At 38.8% G+C, this 19,942-nt stretch overlaps 1 protein-coding gene across 1 annotated transcript; it reads left to right on the forward strand.

The window, feature by feature from the left end:
- Positions 1-255: 255 nt before the first annotated feature.
- On the forward strand, positions 256-19,441 carry LOC138966486 (uncharacterized). Its single transcript, XM_070338753.1, has 17 exons — positions 256-735; positions 1,222-1,357; positions 2,515-2,812; positions 3,143-3,304; positions 4,223-4,313; positions 5,308-5,432; positions 6,895-6,959; positions 7,121-7,199; positions 8,086-8,170; positions 9,259-9,334; positions 9,625-9,714; positions 10,066-10,188; positions 10,944-11,110; positions 12,949-13,099; positions 13,826-13,899; positions 14,540-14,644; positions 15,055-19,441. The coding sequence occupies exons 1-17, from the start codon at positions 487-489 to the stop codon at positions 15,181-15,183; spliced, it is 2,205 nt and encodes a 734-aa protein (XP_070194854.1). The 5' UTR covers positions 256-486; the 3' UTR covers positions 15,184-19,441.
- Positions 19,442-19,942: the final 501 nt, after the last annotated feature.

Consider the following 19,942-nt stretch of genomic DNA (forward strand, 5'->3'; position numbering starts at 1 on the left):
TCAAAAAAAAAAAAAAAAAAAAAAAGAGTGCAAAAAACGCAATGAAAGCGAAAGCGCCCGAGTCGCACACTTATTTCCCTGTCAAGTAGGTTTAATTTGTACACATTAGAAAAAAAAGTTAAAAAAAAAAAAAAAGTGATTGCCTACCTACCTACCCTATTTTTTGGGGCTAGGTTACCGTAACCACACCTATTTTTTATTTGGCCTAACATCATCATTTTAGTACTGCATTCATGTATGTTTCAACAATCTCAGTCCACAGATACAAAATATTAGCCTATATCTGGCGACATAACCATGTACAAAGCCGCCTTTTATATGTTATAAATTAAATTCTTAACGTAAAATATTTGAAAAAACGAATCACACACACACACTCCCCCGAGCCGAGGGTCCTCTATAGCTCAGGTGGTAATATTCTTTGATAGCGCAAGGGAGATAACGCTCATCGGTAGCGATTCAACCCGGGACTGCTCTGTTGACAAGATGGCGGAATGCGAGGAAACCGTGGACGAGACAATACCGCAACGGCTGAATGAGGTCAAACAACATCTTTCTGAGTTGGAAATCAGCGAAACCGTCGACTGTTTAGGTCGGCCTGGAGCGCAGCTGGAAGAGAAGACTGAATTCAAAAGCAAGGATGGAAAATCTGTGTGGGCCTATCCGGTGCTTGTCGATTTTCGTCGACTGTTGGAGTTGGGTCAGTTCACAGAAAACAGTGGCGTCATACCAGGCGTGAGTATACATTCTTGATATTATTGAGTGCTATAAAATATCCATTGACTTTGCTGATCTTGAACACAGTTTTTAAAATTTTATTTTTATTTTCACTGCATGATTTGTCTAACTTATTCACAAAACAAAACATCTGCACTTTTTGGGTTATGGTACTTCTACCACCATGCTCAACCACCACTGATGCCTCTGAGATGATAACTAATTGGAACAGAGGTGCTTACAGTTTAAAATATGTCATTTTACAAATAAAACAAGCATCGTAATTCTTGAAAGATTTTCACTGCAGCTACATCAAAATTGGTTCTTTAGCTTGTTTCTTTATCTATCTATCTGTGTATGTGTTTACTTCAAGTAAGCATTTGAAAGGTAGTTCAAATGCTTGTGTTTTCTCTCTCTTGCCATTTAGTCATTTGAACAGTTGGAAAATGAGTACAATGAGTACATTAAATTGTTACAAACAATCTGCTTTTGTGTGTGTTACAGATATCAAACAGAGACTTGCTGCATGCCGTGGTGGGACTGTACGATGTGTGTCTCTCAGAAATGACGGCAGACTGTATCTATGACACCGTCTGTGAAAAATGGGCCAGAACTATTGTTCTTCTTAGAGACCTTCCAGGTATTCTATCTGCAGTTCTGTTTACTCAATCACCCAATGGTTCAATACACTGACCTGGGAACCCATATGATTTTGCCGTATTTTGTACGCTTGTTTTTCTTGAATACGATTAATACGGTCAGTGGAAAAAATATGACGTGACAAATTCCTGGACTACTTTTCTTCATAAGAGTGCCTCTCAAAGCTAATCCAATATGTTGAAACATGGTTACAGTTTTTGTCAGTAAAATTGAAAGAAGCGTTTGTTTTAAATGTATTGGTATACTTAATTAACGGTGCGAAGGACGCTTGCAAAGCATGTTTGAATCATGAATGTTCAAATGCTGTGTTGAGTACGCTCATTTTTCTGAAAATACATATAGTTTGTTTGAGAATACTCTAGTGCTAAACAGGGGTTCCCAGGTCTGAATACAAGACAAACATGTTCAGAATCAACACCCAGCTACATGTATAAACTTAGTTCTGTTATCATTATTAAGTATGAAGCAAAAATATTTTGTTCTTGTGAAATCCTAATGGCAAATTTAGATATATTACTGGTAATACTTCATGGATTTGGCTGTTTATATTGAATTTTTCGCAGCTTTCTTTTCCAGAAAATCTTGTAATCTTTTGCTGCTGCAGTCATTACAATGAAAGTACATGTAGTGTATGGCACTCATCTCATGGGGTGTTTGAGTTATTGTTTTAATCATTCTTGCTGTTTACAGCAATTTATTTATTCAAAAACTCAAATTGAATGAAATAGTACAGGATGTAAGAATGTTATTATTATCAGGCATGGGAATTGTCCGCCGAAAGGCAAATTTCCGCCGAAATGTTTTTTTGTTCTGCCGAAAAAGCAAAAGTGTCCGCCGAAAAAATAAATGGGAGAGGCAAAATGGTTCTGAAAACTGAATTTAATGGCAAATTTGGAGCTCAGATGACACCTAATTGCACAATTTGGGTTCTTTGGAGAAAAAAATGTCCAGGGGGCATGTCCCCGGACCCCCCTTAGTAAGGCTAAGCGCTTCGCGCCGTCGACTTTGATATTACTTACAAATTTTCAGCCGTTTTTACTTTTTTCAATTCCCATGCCTGTATTATCTGCGTTATTTACTTTCGCAAGAAGGTACATATGTTCATACATTCTGCTTGAACATTTTTTTCTGTTTCAGACTCTGTTAAAGACATTGTAGAGCGCAGAAAAAGAAAACGTGAAGAGGCAAAGAAAAAAGAAGAGGAGGAAGCCAAAAAGAAAAAAGAAGAGGAGGAAGCCAAAAAGAAAAAGGAAGGTGAAGATGATAAAGAGAGTGAAGAAAAGATGGATGATGAAAGTGATGATGACGATGATGATGAAGAAATTGATTCTGATGATGACGTTTTGGAGGCAGAGGACGGGGCACACAGCAAATTTGTAGATGTCTTCAGCGACTCAGAGGAAGAAGAGGAAGAAGAGGAGGAAGATGAAGAAGAGTAAGTCTTGTCGATGCTTATGCATAGATGTGGTTTGAAATTAGAGATAAAATTATTCTTATTTAATATTGCAATGGATATGTTGAAGGTTAGCAAATTTTCTTCCTGATTCTCTTGGAAAACAGTGAAGTAAGTAAATCCTGGGTAGCTTTAATGAATTTATTGGTCTCCGAAGTAAAGGGGTTAAATTAGAACTTTATTAGAGAAAGAGCTGGTAATGGTTGGGGGGGGGGGGGGGGGGGGGGGAAGAAGGGGGGTTGTCGCGTGCAGGGAAAAAGGATAAAAAAAAAGGGGGGCAAACCTTTCTGTTTTAACAAAAATTCTTTGCAGAGAGGAGGATCCAAACTTTACCAAAGGGGTCAACACATTTATCCGGAAAGCCAAGCTACGACGCAAGGCACGCGAGGAGTTTGAAGACGACAAAATCAAACCAGAACATGTCAGTGTGGAGAACATGCTATTGGGCTGTGCTTCGTTTGAAAAGAAATTTGTGTAAGTGCCAAAGTCTCTTTCTTTGCCTCTTTTAGAAACCTCAGCCTGTAAAAGATATGAACCATAAATTCTGAACTGAACAACAAAGGTTTTGTTATAAACAGAATGAAATGTGACCACACACATTGATAACAGTTCACAACTAATGATCCACACAAGTTGTAATCATGCGACTGCATGTACAAGCTCAATGCAGCCAGTCAGTTATCTTTTTGTCAAAAACAATGATATGCTTTATGTCAGGAAGACACACTTGATAACTCTAGCCAGTCATGAGTTGTTTGTATTTATTCCTTACAGAGAATGACAGGCAGGAATCTTTAATCTGAATTTTGTTTTAACAATGCACTTGCAGACCTGTGCACATGTACGGTTTGTCCGTAATTTCTCCAATTTTTATATGCAGAATACGGTGCTACGGATTTTTAATTAAAATTCCAAAATTCCGATGTTTTACTCAACAACAAAAAATGTTGTATTTTTTTCTTCTGTTTTAAGATGTTTTGACCAATTAGTTGGCCGTTGCGCTTAAATGACATTTTCCGATTTACCAGAAGCGCGCGTGTTCTCAGCATTGAGTCTTTGTTCTTAGACTTAGTTTGTCCAGCGTCTGCGTGGCAACTTGTGATTGAAGTGAAACATGGAAAAGAAAAAGAGTGCGAGATTCAGATAGTGAAGAGGAGACACCAGCTCTGTCACCAAAAAAGAAGAAAACGGCACAACAGTGCTGGAAGTCCAGTTATTCTCAAGACAACAGCTTACTACTGAAACATTTTAAAAACTACTGAAATTTAGTTTGTTTACTACTGATGAGAATTTTGAGTGCACAGGTCTGCACTTGCATGGTTATTTGCCTAAAAAGGTCCCTTACTGTGAAGTGAAATACATGATACACATATGTGCACTCTATGTTTGCAGGTGTCAGCAGAAAGAAAGAGTGATCCATCTAACATTCATTGGAGTTAGGCGACGAGCGCGTAAACTACAAATGGGACGCTACCTGCTCGGGGTGAGTAAAACCAAACCAGGCAAGGGAATGCTCCAGCCGTTGATAGAAAAATATGTTCCGGTCACTGGTCTTGGTCTTGGTCACTAAGACACAGTTTAGTACAGTAGAAGATTTCTAGGAAAATATTGTAGTGTGTTGTGGTTAAGCTAAAGTAAGTACTGTTTTATTTTGATGATAAAGCTGATGAATCTGATAAAGCTGGTGTTATAGTCAATTTGAGATTGAGGTACATGTATTGTGTGTGTGTGTGTGTGTGTTTTAAGTTGATATTTTGCATTGTACATGATTTATTGTGAGTTGTGCATCTTTTGCATGGTATTGTCCATACGGGAAGAATGTGTTGCTGTAAGTTTATTGTTACGTTATTTTTGTTAAAATGTATATGTATTTGATGTTTAAAATGTATGGTTTTTATTCATAGTTAATATGTAAAGCGCGGAGAGTACAGTTCAATGTGGTTCGCACTATATAAGCTCTCATTATTATTATTATTATTATTATTATTAAAGTTCATATTTTTAGAACTCGGATACAATGAGGAAAGTACATGTAGTAAGCAGCAGAGGTTACTTAGCTTGGATGATCAGACACTTTGGAGTAACCCCAGTTGTTGATAACAAATCAGAGGCTTACAGACAAGATTGATTTTTATCAATGCTAGACAAAAGAATGATCTGATTTACGACCAGAAACAAAGCTTGACAGGTGGCAAGATATGACATAATTTCTAAACACGCTCATTCCATTCAGTGGTACCAGTGAGTTAAGGTCCCTCCGATGAGAGGACATCTCCCAATAAAGGACAACTTCTGTTGTCCCTTTGTGTGTATTGACCAGAATATACCTGTCATGACAGGACACCTTCAATGTGGGGACACTTTTTCGCTGGCCCCGAAGGGTGTCCTTTCATTGCAGGTTTCGTTGTATAACCAAAACAAAGCAAATGGTATTTTCTATAAGTCACAGTGTGAATGGCCTTTTGTTTCTCCTTCAGAAATGCCTGGACCCAACTGTTGTTGGTCATTACGAAGCAATAGTTGTGCACGCTGACAATGGAGCTGTGGACTTCTTCCGAAAGTTTGGATTCACTGAAGATGTGATACTCAACAGCAAATGGAGGCATGTATCCACATTCTGTAGTTAAAAAAAAAGGGTTGTATGTGTGTGCAAGAGGGAGGGAGGGAGGGAGGGAGGGAGGGAGGGAGGGAGGGAGGGAGGGAGGGAGGGAGGGAGGGAGGGAGGGAGGGAGGGAGGGAGGGAGATAGATAGATAGATAGAGATAGATAGATAGATAGATAGATAGATAGATAGATTACTTTTAGTGCTTGGCTTGGTAAATTTTCTTTTTCTCTCTCCCTAAGTTATGTTGCTATGTAATCTTTCTGCACTGTAATCTTGTTAAACAATTTGATGGAGTTTTGTACCCAGATTGTCTTGTTAGAGAAGAAGTACTGTATGTGTGTGCATATGAGAGAGGGGGATATGTGAGACATATTTGTTCCTTTTGATCTTCGGTTTGGTATATTTTCCCTTTTTATATTTAGTCAAGTTTTGACTAAATATTTTAACATCGAGGGGGAATCGAAACGAGGGTCGTGGTGTATGTGCGTGTGTCTGTGTGTCTGTGTGTCTGTGTGTGTGTGTGTGTGTAGAGCGATTCAGACTAAACTACTGGACCGATCTTTATGAAATTTGACATGAGAGTTCCTGGGTATGAAATCCCCGAACGTTTTTTTCATTTTTTTGATAAATGTCTTTGATGACGTCATATCCGGCTTTTCGTGAAAGTTGAGGCGGCACTGTCACGCCCTCATTTTTCAACCAAATTGGTTCAAATTTTGGTCAAGTAATCTTCGACGAAGCCCGGACTTCGGTATTGCATTTCAGCTTGGTGGCTTAAAAATTAATTAATGACTTTGGTCATTAAAAATCTGAAAATTGTAAAAAAAAATAAAAATTTATAAAACGATCCAAATTTACGTTTATCTTATTTTCCATCATTTGCTGATTCCAAAAACATATAAATATGTTATATTCGGATTAAAAACAAGCTCTGAAAATTAAATATATAAAAATTATTATCAAAATTAAATTGTCCAAATCAATTTAAAAACACTTTCATCTTATTCCTTGTCGGTTCCTGATTCCAAAAACATATAGATATGATATGTTTGGATTAAAAACACGCTCAGAAAGTTAAAACAAAGAGAGGTACAGAAAAGCGTGCTATCCTTCTTAGCGCAACTACTACCCCGCTCTTCTTGTCAACTTCACTGCCTTTGCCATGAGCGGTGGACTGACGATGCTACGAGTATACGGTCTTGCTGAAAAATGGCATTGCGTTCAGTTTCATTCTGTGAGTTCGACAGCTACTTGACTAAATATTGTATTTTCGCCTTACGCGACTTGTTTTTTACCTTGTAAATGTAAGCATTTAACAATTTGAATTGATTAAATCATAATGCTCAGCATTTTAAACGTTTTGGTGGGACTGTTTTAGAATGAATTTGGTACACTAGCAACTGCCTGCATATAAGTGATTCATTGGATAACATGCTTCTTTCTTTTGTATGTGTTTCAGTGAGCTTGCAGAGCAGTTTACTCAGTGTACAATGATGTGCTACCTGCCAGGATTTTCACTTTCAGGTCAGTTTCTCAAATAATTTTGTGGAAGGTTGTGTCTCTTACAAAATACAAAGGACACTGATTGATGGATGGATGGATTGATTGAATGAAGCCTAGTAGCTCAGTTGGTAGAGCTTTTGACTTGTGATCAACCTAAAATAAAAGCCTGTTTTCATTTCCAGGCACAGCCATGATTGAGATTTCAAAGACCTTGAAAAAGGACCCAGAAATCGGTGAGATTGAAGCTGAGTTAAAAAAATGGTGAGTTCTGCTTTGACACACTTGGATAAAGGGTAAAAAAAAAAACCAGAAGAAAAAAGAAAAACTGGTCAAGAGAAAGCTAAGTTATGGTAAGGGTTGCTTGTCGCTATACACTGCAGGAAGGCATGGGTTTTTGGCAGGGGTTCCGGCAGCAGTGCCAGGAAGAAGAAAAACGGTCTGATACAAGAGTCCAGGAGAATTCAGGCACAGCTTTTCGTCACGCTCATAAGAAAAATACCTATCTCAGTGTTAGGCATTTCTGTAGTGAAACTACAGGGGAAGCTACTGGAAGGGTATCTATTATGTGTTAGAGAGTACAAACTCTCAGACCGTCGGAAACCATTGCCACGGTAACGTAAGCAAAACTGCCGATCTCATTTCTTGAGTTAGGCACTTTTGTTTATGATACGGGAAGACTTGTTTTGAGAATGTGAAAGTATGCAAAAGCTCTTTGTGGGTTGTTATAGTTTTGCTGATTGAAAATGTTGCTGTCAGCTCTTTATCTCATGTTTATCCAGCTGTCACCGCTCGAGATAGGCAGTTTGCAACTTATAACTAAAATGAGATAGGCAGATTGTTCAGAAACCAAAGACAGTTTTTTGCGTTTTTCTCAAAACATCAAAAAATGACATAGGCAATTATCTTATGAGCGTGATGTTTTGTTGGATCCAAATGCACCCATGATGCATTTAACTACTCCATTTGTTACCTTGCGGTTTACAAGTGCATCAACAATTTTGTGTCATGTGGTTTACATTTTGATTAGAAGTTTGTTTTGTAAATGTTACATATTTGTGATTCTAGGCAGCATGAACAATTGTGTGTCATGTGCTTTACATTTTGACGAGGAGTTTATTTTGTGAATGTTTCATATTTGTGATTCAAGGCAGCAGAAAAGCTTGGAAGCGTATCAGAGTCAGGTGTTTTGTATGAAGAAACTTCAGCAGGAGATCCTGCAGCTCAAATATATGGTCAGTACTCATCATACGTCCTTACCTTTCTGGTGTTAGATCTGTGTATATGCAGAGGTGCTTATCGTCTAGTTTTGGGCATATTATTTTACAGATGCAAAGAAATCATACGGAATTTTGATAACCACAAAAAGTTCTGCTCATGTAATACAGTATGTGACATTTATCCACATTTAAGCGAGCCTGGGATGTGTTCGCTTAGTCAAGATAGTTGTGTGTAAATTTTAGGTACATGTAGTAAATATCATATTTTTGTTCTACTGGATATGGCTTCAGAAAAGCATTCTTGACCATTATTAAGAAAAAGCAGGAGAGAACTCTGAACTGCAGTGGACTCCCCCCATTTTAAGACCAGCCCCCTCTTAAGATCCAAGTTTTTCAGATTTTCTAATCATAAAGTCTGTCAATTCTCCTCTATCTGGGGGTTCCACTGCGGAAGAAAAGTAGTACTGTATATCGTCGCTGTAATTTTACAAAACTCGTATCTCAATTTTTGAGGTTTTGCAACTAAAACAATAGTAAGCTCCCTTATTTGTTTGACCGTGTGGTGATAAAAGCTCGTAGCTCCAACAGCTTTCTAATGTGAAGAAAAGTTCTTGAGAAGAAAACTCGTATCTTCATTTGTTTGAAGTGAGAGGCAAAAAAAAAAAAGAGCTCAAGTTATACTTGCAAGGTTTTTGTGCCACACTTGGACGGACACTATGTCATAATATGTTGCTGTTGTATTTTTGGCATGCATGAAACAAAACTCGTACATACCAATTCTGGATGAATCCATTGGATAAAAAGCTCTTATATCTCAATATTTTCTCAGTTGTATGGAATGTCATCAATAACTGACATTAAGATCACACATTAAGAATGGTATTGCACTGCTTAAAAGAAAATATCAACCCATGAATTGAAGTTATATTTGAAGCGGTGATTTTTCAAAACACTTTTTTTCGTTTTTCTCAAAACAGCAAAAAATTAGATACGAGATTTGTGAATTACAGCAACGATATCAAGGTACAGGCAACAAAGGTGAGTTTTGTTCTGTTTGTATGGTTCTTGTTACAATGTTAGTGGTTGTTGTGTTTTAATTTTAGGTGACAAAGCAGAACACCATAGTGGACAAACTGCTGGAAGACAATGAGATCATGAGGAAAGGAAAACTGATTGCTGGTAAGCTTTAAACCTTTCACAGTCCACTATTTTTCTGTATTCTCTCCCCTGCAGCCAAGTTATTTTTTTATTTGGGTCTGAAGTGACACTGCCTACGGCGTGCTAAAGATTAATTAACATGCAGGTGTGTGTGAATGCATGTTTATGTGTGTGTGTGTGTGTGTGTGTGTGTGTGTGTGTGTGTGTGTGTGTGTGTGTGTGTGTTTGTACAGGTACTGTATGTGTGTGATGGATATTGTTTGCTGTTTCATGTACTGTACATGTACTTTGATTTGAAATATGCATTTCAGAGCGTGAGCTTTTGACATTCAAGCTGGAAACAGCTCGGTCTGCATATAAGGCTGTCACCGGCAACGGGGATGTTGCACAGCAAATTACAGGTCAGAAATCTGCGTGCGTGGGTGGGTGTGTGTGTGTGTGTGAGTGAGTGCAAGCATGCGTGCGTGAGTGTGAGTTTGTGTGCACATTTATGAGAAATAGATTAAGAGAGAAAGAGGAATAAACTATTTGTTGACAAAAAGGGAAGGTATGGTTGTGTGTAGACATGTGGACACAGTTATGGTTTTTGTTTGTTTCATTTTGCCAATAGAAATAACTCGTAATTGTATTTAAACACTGAAGAAGTGACACCAACTAGCAGTATATGTACTTTATGCACAGCTGTTATATTCGGGTGATTGTCTCCAGACCACCGATTACACTTCTGTCTTTTACATTGATCTGTTTAACAGACACAGGTGATGATGACATCAACACAGATCAGTTGATTCACAGCTTAGAACATCACAGCTCTTCGTCGCGACGCACGTCACATGCTTCAGGGAGACAAACACCTTTGGAATCAACCCCCTGTGGTAAGTTACTGGCCTTTGGATAGTTGAATCGAGCTGTCAGCGGTGGCTGTGTAATTTAAGCCTTACAGCTCCAGTATAGCAATTTAGCGACAGCAAACATCAGCACTGACGTTACTTGATTTATTTGTCAAGCAAAAAACCGGCATTTTAGGTTTCCTTTTAAAAAACAAAAACAAGTCAATTGAATTGATCAACTGGCTTAAAAGATATAAGTGTTGAAGTTTTTATTTTGTGGGGATGGTAGTAGTAGAAGGTTTTGAACTATTCGTAGAATGGGTGTGGTGATAGGGTTAAAAGATTGTTACGCTTTGCTTGTTAGATGTAGTCCTGCATCAAAATATATGCATTATTAATTATGACAGATACATCAAATCCTCATTACTGCTACCTTTCCTGTTCTTCCCTTTTACAACGACAACAACAACAACATTAACAACAACAAGAGAGACACACAAAAAAGGCAGGCAACTTACATTGGATGTGCTGCTTGAAAAAGGAGTTCTCTTATTAACAACCCGTCTTTAAGGCTTATTTGAATACAATTGGACCTGTTGTTATGACATCAGTTTGTTAATTACAAATCAAATTGCTCAGGGATTTAGACTTCTAATACAGGTGTCATACTTTTCTTATGCGTAGTGTGAGATGCGTGAAGATCGAAGCTTAATGCAACTTGCTTTTAGGGATTTGACATAAACAGATAAAAAGAAACAACATACAGAATCATAAATTTTACATTTTCTTGCCTCTAACAGATGAAAGTAACTACCTGATCACTGGTGGCCATGTTCGAAGCCAGACGGCCCCCTACGATCATACGGAGGATGTGTCCATTTTCTCGGACATTGCACGGCAGTTCAAACAGTCCATGAGCGCTGATCGCAGCATCAAAATGCAGTATGCGGTCTCTTCCATCATTAAGGTCAGTGCTGGACTGAAGAATGAGTCGTTATACAGTGGAGCCCCCCTTTTAATGCTCATTTTCAACCTGTTTTCTTTGATGTTTTGTTCACAACCTGTGTAAATATAGGTCCAATTCATTCTTCTTACTCGGCGTGACGTTATCAAATGGATCGGCTAGCTTTAGCCCGAAGGGGCACAACTCCGCTCATACTCTCTTCGCGCCGCCATATTGGATGCCGTCTTTGTTAGTTTTCTTCATTGCACTCTTGTTCTTTTTGCGTATTTCACTGTGTATGCAGACAAAATGAAGAAAACTGTGCATGCATGAGTCCAAAGGGGATCTGCCTTTTTAACACAACAGCACAACATAAAAAGTAAAGCAAGAATACATTATTATATTCATTTATTTATTCTTTATCTCAAATTACCATGCAGACAGTGCACCAAAATTCACAAGATAAAGATACAAGATACAAGATACAAGATATTTATTCACCAATTTTGCAAAAGGATTTCATCTTGGCACGGCACGGTAAAAATAAAATAAAAACCAACCAGACACATATGCAGACACACATCACCATGCATGCATACATACGTACATTACACTGTCATGCACACACAGACACAACTCACACACACACACACACACACACACACACACACACACACACACACACACACACACACACACACAATTATTTACATACTCACACATAACCAGCCACATATCTACATCACAAATTCACATCGTCGCCTTGTAAAGGTAAAAACCATATCAGTTTAAAAGGGGTGCCAGTAATATCAATACAACATTAGTGAATACTAGAACAATACCTAAAATTTATGACCGGAAAATATGTAAGACATTGATGAAAACAAAACTAGAACGTGAAATTTTGAGAAAAAAAGACCGTTGATTGTAATTGTGTGATTGTGTGATTGTGCGATTGTGCCGCGAGTGCGTGTGTGTGTGTGACATATAACGTGCGCCACACACAAGACAGGCTCTCAAGACAGGCAAATGAGGTACAATGCATCTCAGGTAACTACTGCAAAGTATAATTTTCAAAGAATCCTATCACAGTGTTCACTCTAAAGGCATAACCGATGGACAATTGTTGATTAGCGCACTGCACACAGCAAAAAATAACCAGTTATAATCGTCTTCTCCGCTCAGTAACTTCCTTCCAGTTGTCACCCTGATGGTAAACAACTTTAGGGATCCTAAAGTGTGCCTGCTGACTGCAGTTTTTGGCCACACAACGTGTCATTTTCATTTTTGTCGAGTCGCCACCCAACGCTCAAGCACTGTCAGAGATCGTGCAAGGCATCCAACATGGCGGCGGATGACCAATTCCAGAGAGTTACGACCCGTGATTCTCATACCGCGCGCGCCGAGTAGAAATGCTGTTGTTAACTTGAGTTTCTGCAATGGGCCTATACCCCCAATTTAAGACTTCCTGCTTTTTATGCCCTGATTTTATCTTTTTTTCCCTTTATTTATTTGTCTCAGAAGGTAGGTTGTATTGTACTGTGTTGTAGAGTGGTGCATGTCATGAGAGGACACTGCTGAATAAAGGACAGCGGTTTGGTGAAGGTCTGCTTTTTTGGCTGGTTTCAATGGTGTCATGAAGGTTAAAACAATGCTCATATGCTGAAGTGTGTGTGTGTGCGTGTGTATGTTTTATTTGATTCTGTTTTCAGCTTAAGCGTTTTGCTTCATGGTTAAAAAAAGTAAATGTTATAAACCCTGATTGACAATAACGGAGCATGAAAAACAAAAACAACAACAAATAATGAGTGGACACCTATCGGAATCCTTACTTGTCATTGACCATGATTTTGTATGGACAGGCCGTGTTACCCAGCAGTGTGCACGAGAGGTTTCACAATCAGATTCGCATCCTGAGAGAACCTGGCATGGTGACTCAGCTCTACTTCTGTGGAATGCTGGAGAAACCTTATCGCTGCCATGAAGTGCTCAGTGAAGGATTTAGCACTGAGGGTAGGTGTCATTTTGGGATAGGTGGGAGTGGGTCTTAAATGTTTTAGTTAATCTGAATGTATGTGTGTGTGTGGGATTTTTGTTGTCGTTTTTGTTGTTGTACAAAATTGAATTTGGAAAGTTGGGGGGTGGGGGTTGGGGTGTGTGTTCAGGGACTGAAAGTGGGTCTACATGTTTCGGTTATTTGTGTGTGTGTGTGTGTGTGTGTGTGTGTGTGTGTGTGTGTGTGTGTGTGTGTGTGTGTGTTTGAGTGTGTTTTTGTGTGTGTGTGTGTGTGTCTGTGTGATTGTTGCACAGAATCGAATTTCAGTCACTCATAAGGCTGTTTCTGAGTACAGAATGTTAATAGCTAATTGTTTAAATAGGATGCAGATAGTTCATTATTTAACAGTGTTATTCATTATTATATGTTGCCAAAACATAAGCCAGAAAAAATTTGAAGGATAGGGTCTGTGAGTGTTTTTCTAGCTGACAGAGCTGTTTCAATTTCTCACTTCATCTTGATCCATTTATTTTTGGTAGCACACAAAAAAAATTACATGTAGCACATGACTTTTTCAGTATTTTTAAAATCTGTTAAAGTCTCATATTACTTGTATGTTTCTTTTGTTCACTCCCGCAAATATCTTTAAAATTTGCAGTGTAAAAAAATAAAGCAGTTCATAATAAAACTTATGTAGTAGTATGATTTAATGTTGGAGCTGACTACTCTTGTCACTGTTGCAGATTTTTCACATGGGGAATATGGATATGGACTGTATTTCTCCAAGTACCCCTCGAAAGCTGCACAGTTTTCTGCGGTATGTTCCTTAATTCTATTTCCAGCAGCAAACTGCTGCAATACATGTGATTTCACATACCCAGATCCACTTCATCCACATGAAGCCAGGCTTCATGCATCTATCCATCAAGAAAATTACCATGTTTCATTGACTTTTCTCCTATTTTTTGATGATCTTTGCTTATTGTTGTCCAGGTTTGTGAATGTTAGACATAAAAAAGTCTTAGAAAGCGAGGCAGAATTACCCAATCAGGTCCTGCATATGAACTAATTACGTTAAAAGCCGACATGATGTCTTGAGAAGAGCAAGAGTTCTTTCTATCTTGGCTAGTTTATGTCAAGACTTTGTGCTTGATTACATAAGAAAACACATAGTATTTGGTGTCATTTTCACAGGTCGCACACTGTCTTTATAGCCCCATATCATGATAACTGTGAATTGAGTGTGCTTTCACCAGAAACTCCCCAAACGGTCAGATCAATGTAGTATCCCTTCCACTAACATTTCTTGTTTTTAATACAATGTTGCCTGTATTATATCTTGAAGAAAAGAAATCAGTTCATGCACTTATGTATTTATTGTCCTGAGAAAAACAACAAAACCTTTTGTCTCCAGGCCCCAAGAAGGCCGTCTTATGAGTTACATATTATGTTTTCAGCTTGGCAAGTTGATGCTGGTTGAGGTGGGACTGGGTGAAGTGGAGACAGTCACCAAGGAGGATCGAACCCGCAAGGCTCCAGCTTCGGGCTTCGATTCTGTCATTGTGAGTGTTTGTTTCATGTGTCTTTGAGGGGAGGAGGTTTGCTGGGAAGATGCAAATGGTTAGGATGGGGATAACTTGACTTTCGTACAAGAATATGTACAGAAATATAAAGTAACTTGCATTCCAGTGATTCTTTTTCTATTTGTTTGCGTTGGAATTTATTGTTCTGTCTGCTCTCCATTGGCTGTCTTTCAAATTTGGTTTTTGTGCTAACCATGTGCCTTTAATACATGTATTTACTATACATGTGGAAAATGCAAGTAAAATTGTTTGTAAACAGGAATTGTGTCATTTGTTTCAACTAGTCTTTTGCGAGGTGACTTGCAATTTTGAAAGTACAATGTCATTTTTATCTATTCCTGCCAATGTTGTGGTGTTTGTTTACATGAACTGTTGTAATTTTGTATTAGACACCAGGACGGCTGTACCGTGGCGATGGAGATAGCAGTGACATGCAGCTGAGCCAGGAGTATGTCATCTTTAATCCTGCGCAAGTGTTGCCCGTCTGTCTTCTCACATACCAGGCTGTGTCGCGATGACCTTGTACAGCATCACAACTGACCAAGCTTTAAGACATTACGTGTACAATGTATTTGGTTCAGACACACTAGAAAAGCTGCTGTTATCTGATATGACCAGAGCATTTGTATGGTTAATTAGCTCTAATTTTTGCCCTCTAGCACAGCGCATGTGCCTTACAATTAATGTTTGCTAGAAGAGCGGTTGTGTTTTGGAAGTATGTACTGCAACAGGGTTTGTCATCAAGCATTAATTTATCAGCCGTTTAGCATAAAACAGATGCATAATGAAAACAATTTTTGTAGGATTGGGGAAAAGGAGTACTGAACCAAAGGGTATAGCTATTCTTCTGGTGAACAAGAAAACTGTTAAAAATTGCTTCAGTTTTCAGTGTCTGTGCACTGCATCAAGCCCTTTTTGATACCTTTCTTTCCATTGTGGGTGCTGTGTTTATAACTTTCTCAGCATAAGGGCAAATACCAATGTGTGTGGTTTGCGTTAAAAACTGTGTTTGCATGATTGAGTGAAAGATGCAAGGGAATTTCGGGGAATGCACTTTGTAATGATTGTAAGAGTCCTGTGAATGACAGTTATCATGTAAATCAGGGAGGTAATGCTACTGCTGAACATTATTTTGATTTTCTTGGGTACATTTTATTTGTAAGCCCCCAGAGCTTGTTGAAATATTGTTGTCAAAGCCGTCCATATGATTCTGTGATTATTTACTTGATAATATTTCATCCTACTCTATTTTAACCAAGAAATTGCTGAGAGAATGCTGTTTGTGTCATTTATTTTTAGGAGAGATTGTTAAATTTCTCAAAATGAAAGGATAAAGTTGTCCTTGGTTTTCTTTCTACCTGTCTGTCTTTCTTCTTTCCTTCTTTCTTGAGTTTTTTTGTGTGATGTTTTCTGTGCCAGAGTTTGCCATTTGGTTTGTTTAATGTGATTTGATTTCTATACATGAGCATGAACATTTTTGAAGGAATGAATGTAATTATTAGGACCATGAAAAAGTTAACACATTTTTGAAAAGAATTCTTATTTTTACTTTTGATTGTTGTTAAACATTCTGTACACTTATTACAATTTTTGTTCTTGAGGAGCATTCATTTGACAAGGTCAGAATTGGTCCCAAGCCCACGTTTTATTCAATGCAGCTAATGTCAGAAATTGAGGAGGGTTTTAATTTAGATAAATAAAAGAAGAAGATTTTTGCATGAATGACAAGGGCATTGGTATTGCTGTGTTTTACAAAAAAACATGTTTGGTATTCATCTCCACAGTGTTAAGTCCACTTACTGTACGCATAAAGCTTGTAAGGTAGACAATTCCTTCTTTTCTTTTAGTTTTTGGATTATAATGTTTAGTTCAGCATATTTGGGTTCAAGTGCTAGTCTTTCGGATGAGACGAAAAACCGAGGTCCCTTCGTGTACACTACATTGGGGTGTGCACGTTAAAGATCCCACGATTGACAAAAGGGTCTTTCCTGGCAAAATTGTATAGGTATAGATAAAAATGTCCACCAAAATACCCGTGCGACTTGGAATGATAGGCCGTGAAAAGTAGGATATGCGCCGAAATGGCTGCGATCTGCTGGCCGATGTGAATGCGTGATGTATTGTGTAAAAAAATTCCATCTCACATGGCATAAATAGATCCCTGTGCCTTGAATATGTGCGCGATATAAATTGCATAAAATAAAAAATAAAAAAAATAAAAATAAATCCCTGCGCTTAGAACTGTACCCACGGAATACGCGCGATATAAGCCTCATATTGATTGATTGATTGATATTAACTTTCACACTAGTCCAGTGTGCGATATATGAAGAACTAGATGATTACCCGCTTCGCCGGGTACCGGCTTCGCCGGGTACCGGCTTCGCCGGGATGATCGCGAGACGGAGTATGAATACCCGGCTTTGCCGGGAAGAAGTAGAGCCGCCGGGTACCCGCGATTGACGCCACACGAAGGAAGGGAGATAAATGCGCAAAACACTGGAGAAGATAAGGAAGAGTAATACCCGGCTTCGCCGGGATGAAAGCGTTGTGGACAGTGACCTTCTAAAAATAGTAACGGGAATATGGATTGACGCCACACGAAGGAAGGGAGATAAACGCAAAACACTGGAGAAGATAAGGAAGAGTTACTGGGAATGGATCTGGGAAGATGAACAGAAAAACCAAAATCGGTTCAGCGCTGCGCGCTGAGAGCACGTGTTGAAAATTCTCATCGACCAGGTTGTGTCCAGGGTCTACCTGAATATGCCCACCAAATTTGAAGCAGATCCATCGAGAATTTTGGCCGTGCATCGCGAACACACACACACACACACACAGAGACACACAGACAGACAGACACAAGTCGTATATATATATATACTAGAATGAATACCCGCTTCGCCGGGTAGCCGGCTTCGCCGGGAAGAAGTACTTAGAGCTGTATGCCGGCTTCGCCGGGTCCGAACAATAGACCCGCCAAGCTTAGGTCCCTCCCAGATTCGTGGAATGGGAACAGCACGAAAATGATTCAGTGGCCATAATGCCATTCCTGACCATATCGAGTCCCATCCTTGTCGACGAATGTAACCGTGTTAATCACCTTTGGAGGCGAACTCCACTCAAACAGGATTGAGCAATTTATAGCTTATCTGTAAGCCCTTTTGAACTGTTATGGCTTTTCAAAGGAAGGCCAGTACATACAAATACACAAAAGCCGCCAGACCACATCACAAACAGAACTGCTCACATAGAGAGACACACACACACACACACACACACACACACACACACACACACACAAACACAGAGAAGCCGTATCTATAGAGAGATAGATGACAGTGTATTTTTCGCGTGGCTATAAATTGATTCGACCTTTGCACTTTTACAGTGAGGATAATTTACGGGTCCAATTTACGTTCTGGACACTGCGGTGACCTTCTAAAAATAGTAACAGAACGCCGGGAATATCCGAAGACGCCCCACTCATTCTATAGTGCACCATACGAAGGAAGGGAGGTAAACGCTGAAAACCTGGAGAAGATGAGAAGATAAGGAAGAGTTACTTATAATGGTGAAATGAACACAAAAACCAAAATCGGTTCAGCGCTGCGCGCTGAGAGCACGTGTTGAAATATCTCATCGATGATATTGTGTCCGGGGTGTAGCTGAATACGGTGTCCAAATTTGAAAAAGATCCACCGAGAACTTTGGCTTTGGTGTGTCGGTATGGGGGCCCGGGTAGCTGAGGTGGAATCAAAATAGCTGAGGTGGAACCAAAATCGGTTCAGCGCTGCGCGCTGAGAGCACGTGTTGAAATATCGACCAGGTTGTGTCCAGGGTCTACCTGAATATGCCCACCAAATTTGAAGCAGATCCATCGAGAATTTTGGCCGTGCATCGCGAACACACACACACACACACACAGAGACACACAGACAGACAGACACAAGTCGTATATATATATAGATGTGTGAGAAAATACTGGTGTGATATGGAGAATGTAAAAAACCAGTAGTGATGTGATCAGAAGAACGATTTTGTGTGTGTGTGTGTAAGATATGTCCAAACATTTTCATTTATTTAGATTGACTGCCTTTTTATTTGTGTTGTAAAATAGGTTCAAGAGATTTGTTGGTTTTAGTATTGCATATTAAACGTTGATCTCGGATAAAGAAATCTGTCTTCTTACTACTGCCATAATGCTGATTTGTTGGAAGTCCCAGTAGATATTCAGTGGGTTGGTTCTACTGCTGCACCTACACTACAGAATTGTCTGAATTTTTTCTGTTTTACAATACACTTCATAAGAAAGAAAACTTAAAACTTTATACTGAACATTATATGTACATCCTTTATTGACATGGTCTGGACAGTCACACGAGTGATATACGCACAAGAAGTGTTTGTTCCGCATGCCTTGACTTGTGGGTTTATATTTCACCTGGTCTGCACTCAACGAAGATTCACTGAAAAAAGTTGTCTTATGTGATTGAATTACTTTTTGTTTGTTTTGTAAAATTGTTTTGACAAGGAGCCAGTTTAAGGAGTAAGGTGCATGTTTCTCTACCATACTGTAGGCTACTTCATCCCACCAAACAAACAAAACAAAAAAATAATGAAGAAAGTGGATGGATGTGGGAGGAAGGAAAAAGTAAGAGTAATGTGAGGAAAAAAAGAAGGAAATACAGGGTAAGTGTGCTTGACAAACAGAAAAACCAGCATACATTTATTTTTGGTGAAACTGCTTTGAAAAATAAACGCATGATGAATCTTCACAGCTTTTTGGTGAATGTTTTTGTTTGTTTATTGTTTTGGTGTAATTCTTGTGTAAGTTATGTGTCATGTCAGTGAGAATGTTCACACTCTCAGGCAGGCATGCACATATTCATGCATACACAAGACATTAGTTAATTACAAGGAAATATCATATGTAAAAAGTCACGTAAAGCGAAAATACAACATTTATAGTCAAGCTGTCAAACTCGCAGAATGAAACTGAACACACTGCATTTTTTCAGCAAGACCGTATACTCGTAGCATCGTCAGCCCACCGCTCGGGGCAAAGGCAGTGAAATTGACAATCCAGAATAGCTCGGTAGTGGTTGCGCTGAGCAGGATAGCACGCTTTTCTGTATCTCTATTCTTTTTAACTTTCTGAGCTTGTTTTTAATCCAAACATATCATATCTATATGTTTTTGGAATCAGGAACCGACAAGGAATAAGATGAAATTGTTTTAAAATCGATTTCGGAAAGTTAATTTTAATCATAGTTT

Source organism: Littorina saxatilis, linkage group LG5 (genome assembly GCF_037325665.1).
Source record: "Littorina saxatilis isolate snail1 linkage group LG5, US_GU_Lsax_2.0, whole genome shotgun sequence".
Classification (NCBI taxonomy): Eukaryota; Metazoa; Mollusca; class Gastropoda; order Littorinimorpha; family Littorinidae; genus Littorina; species Littorina saxatilis.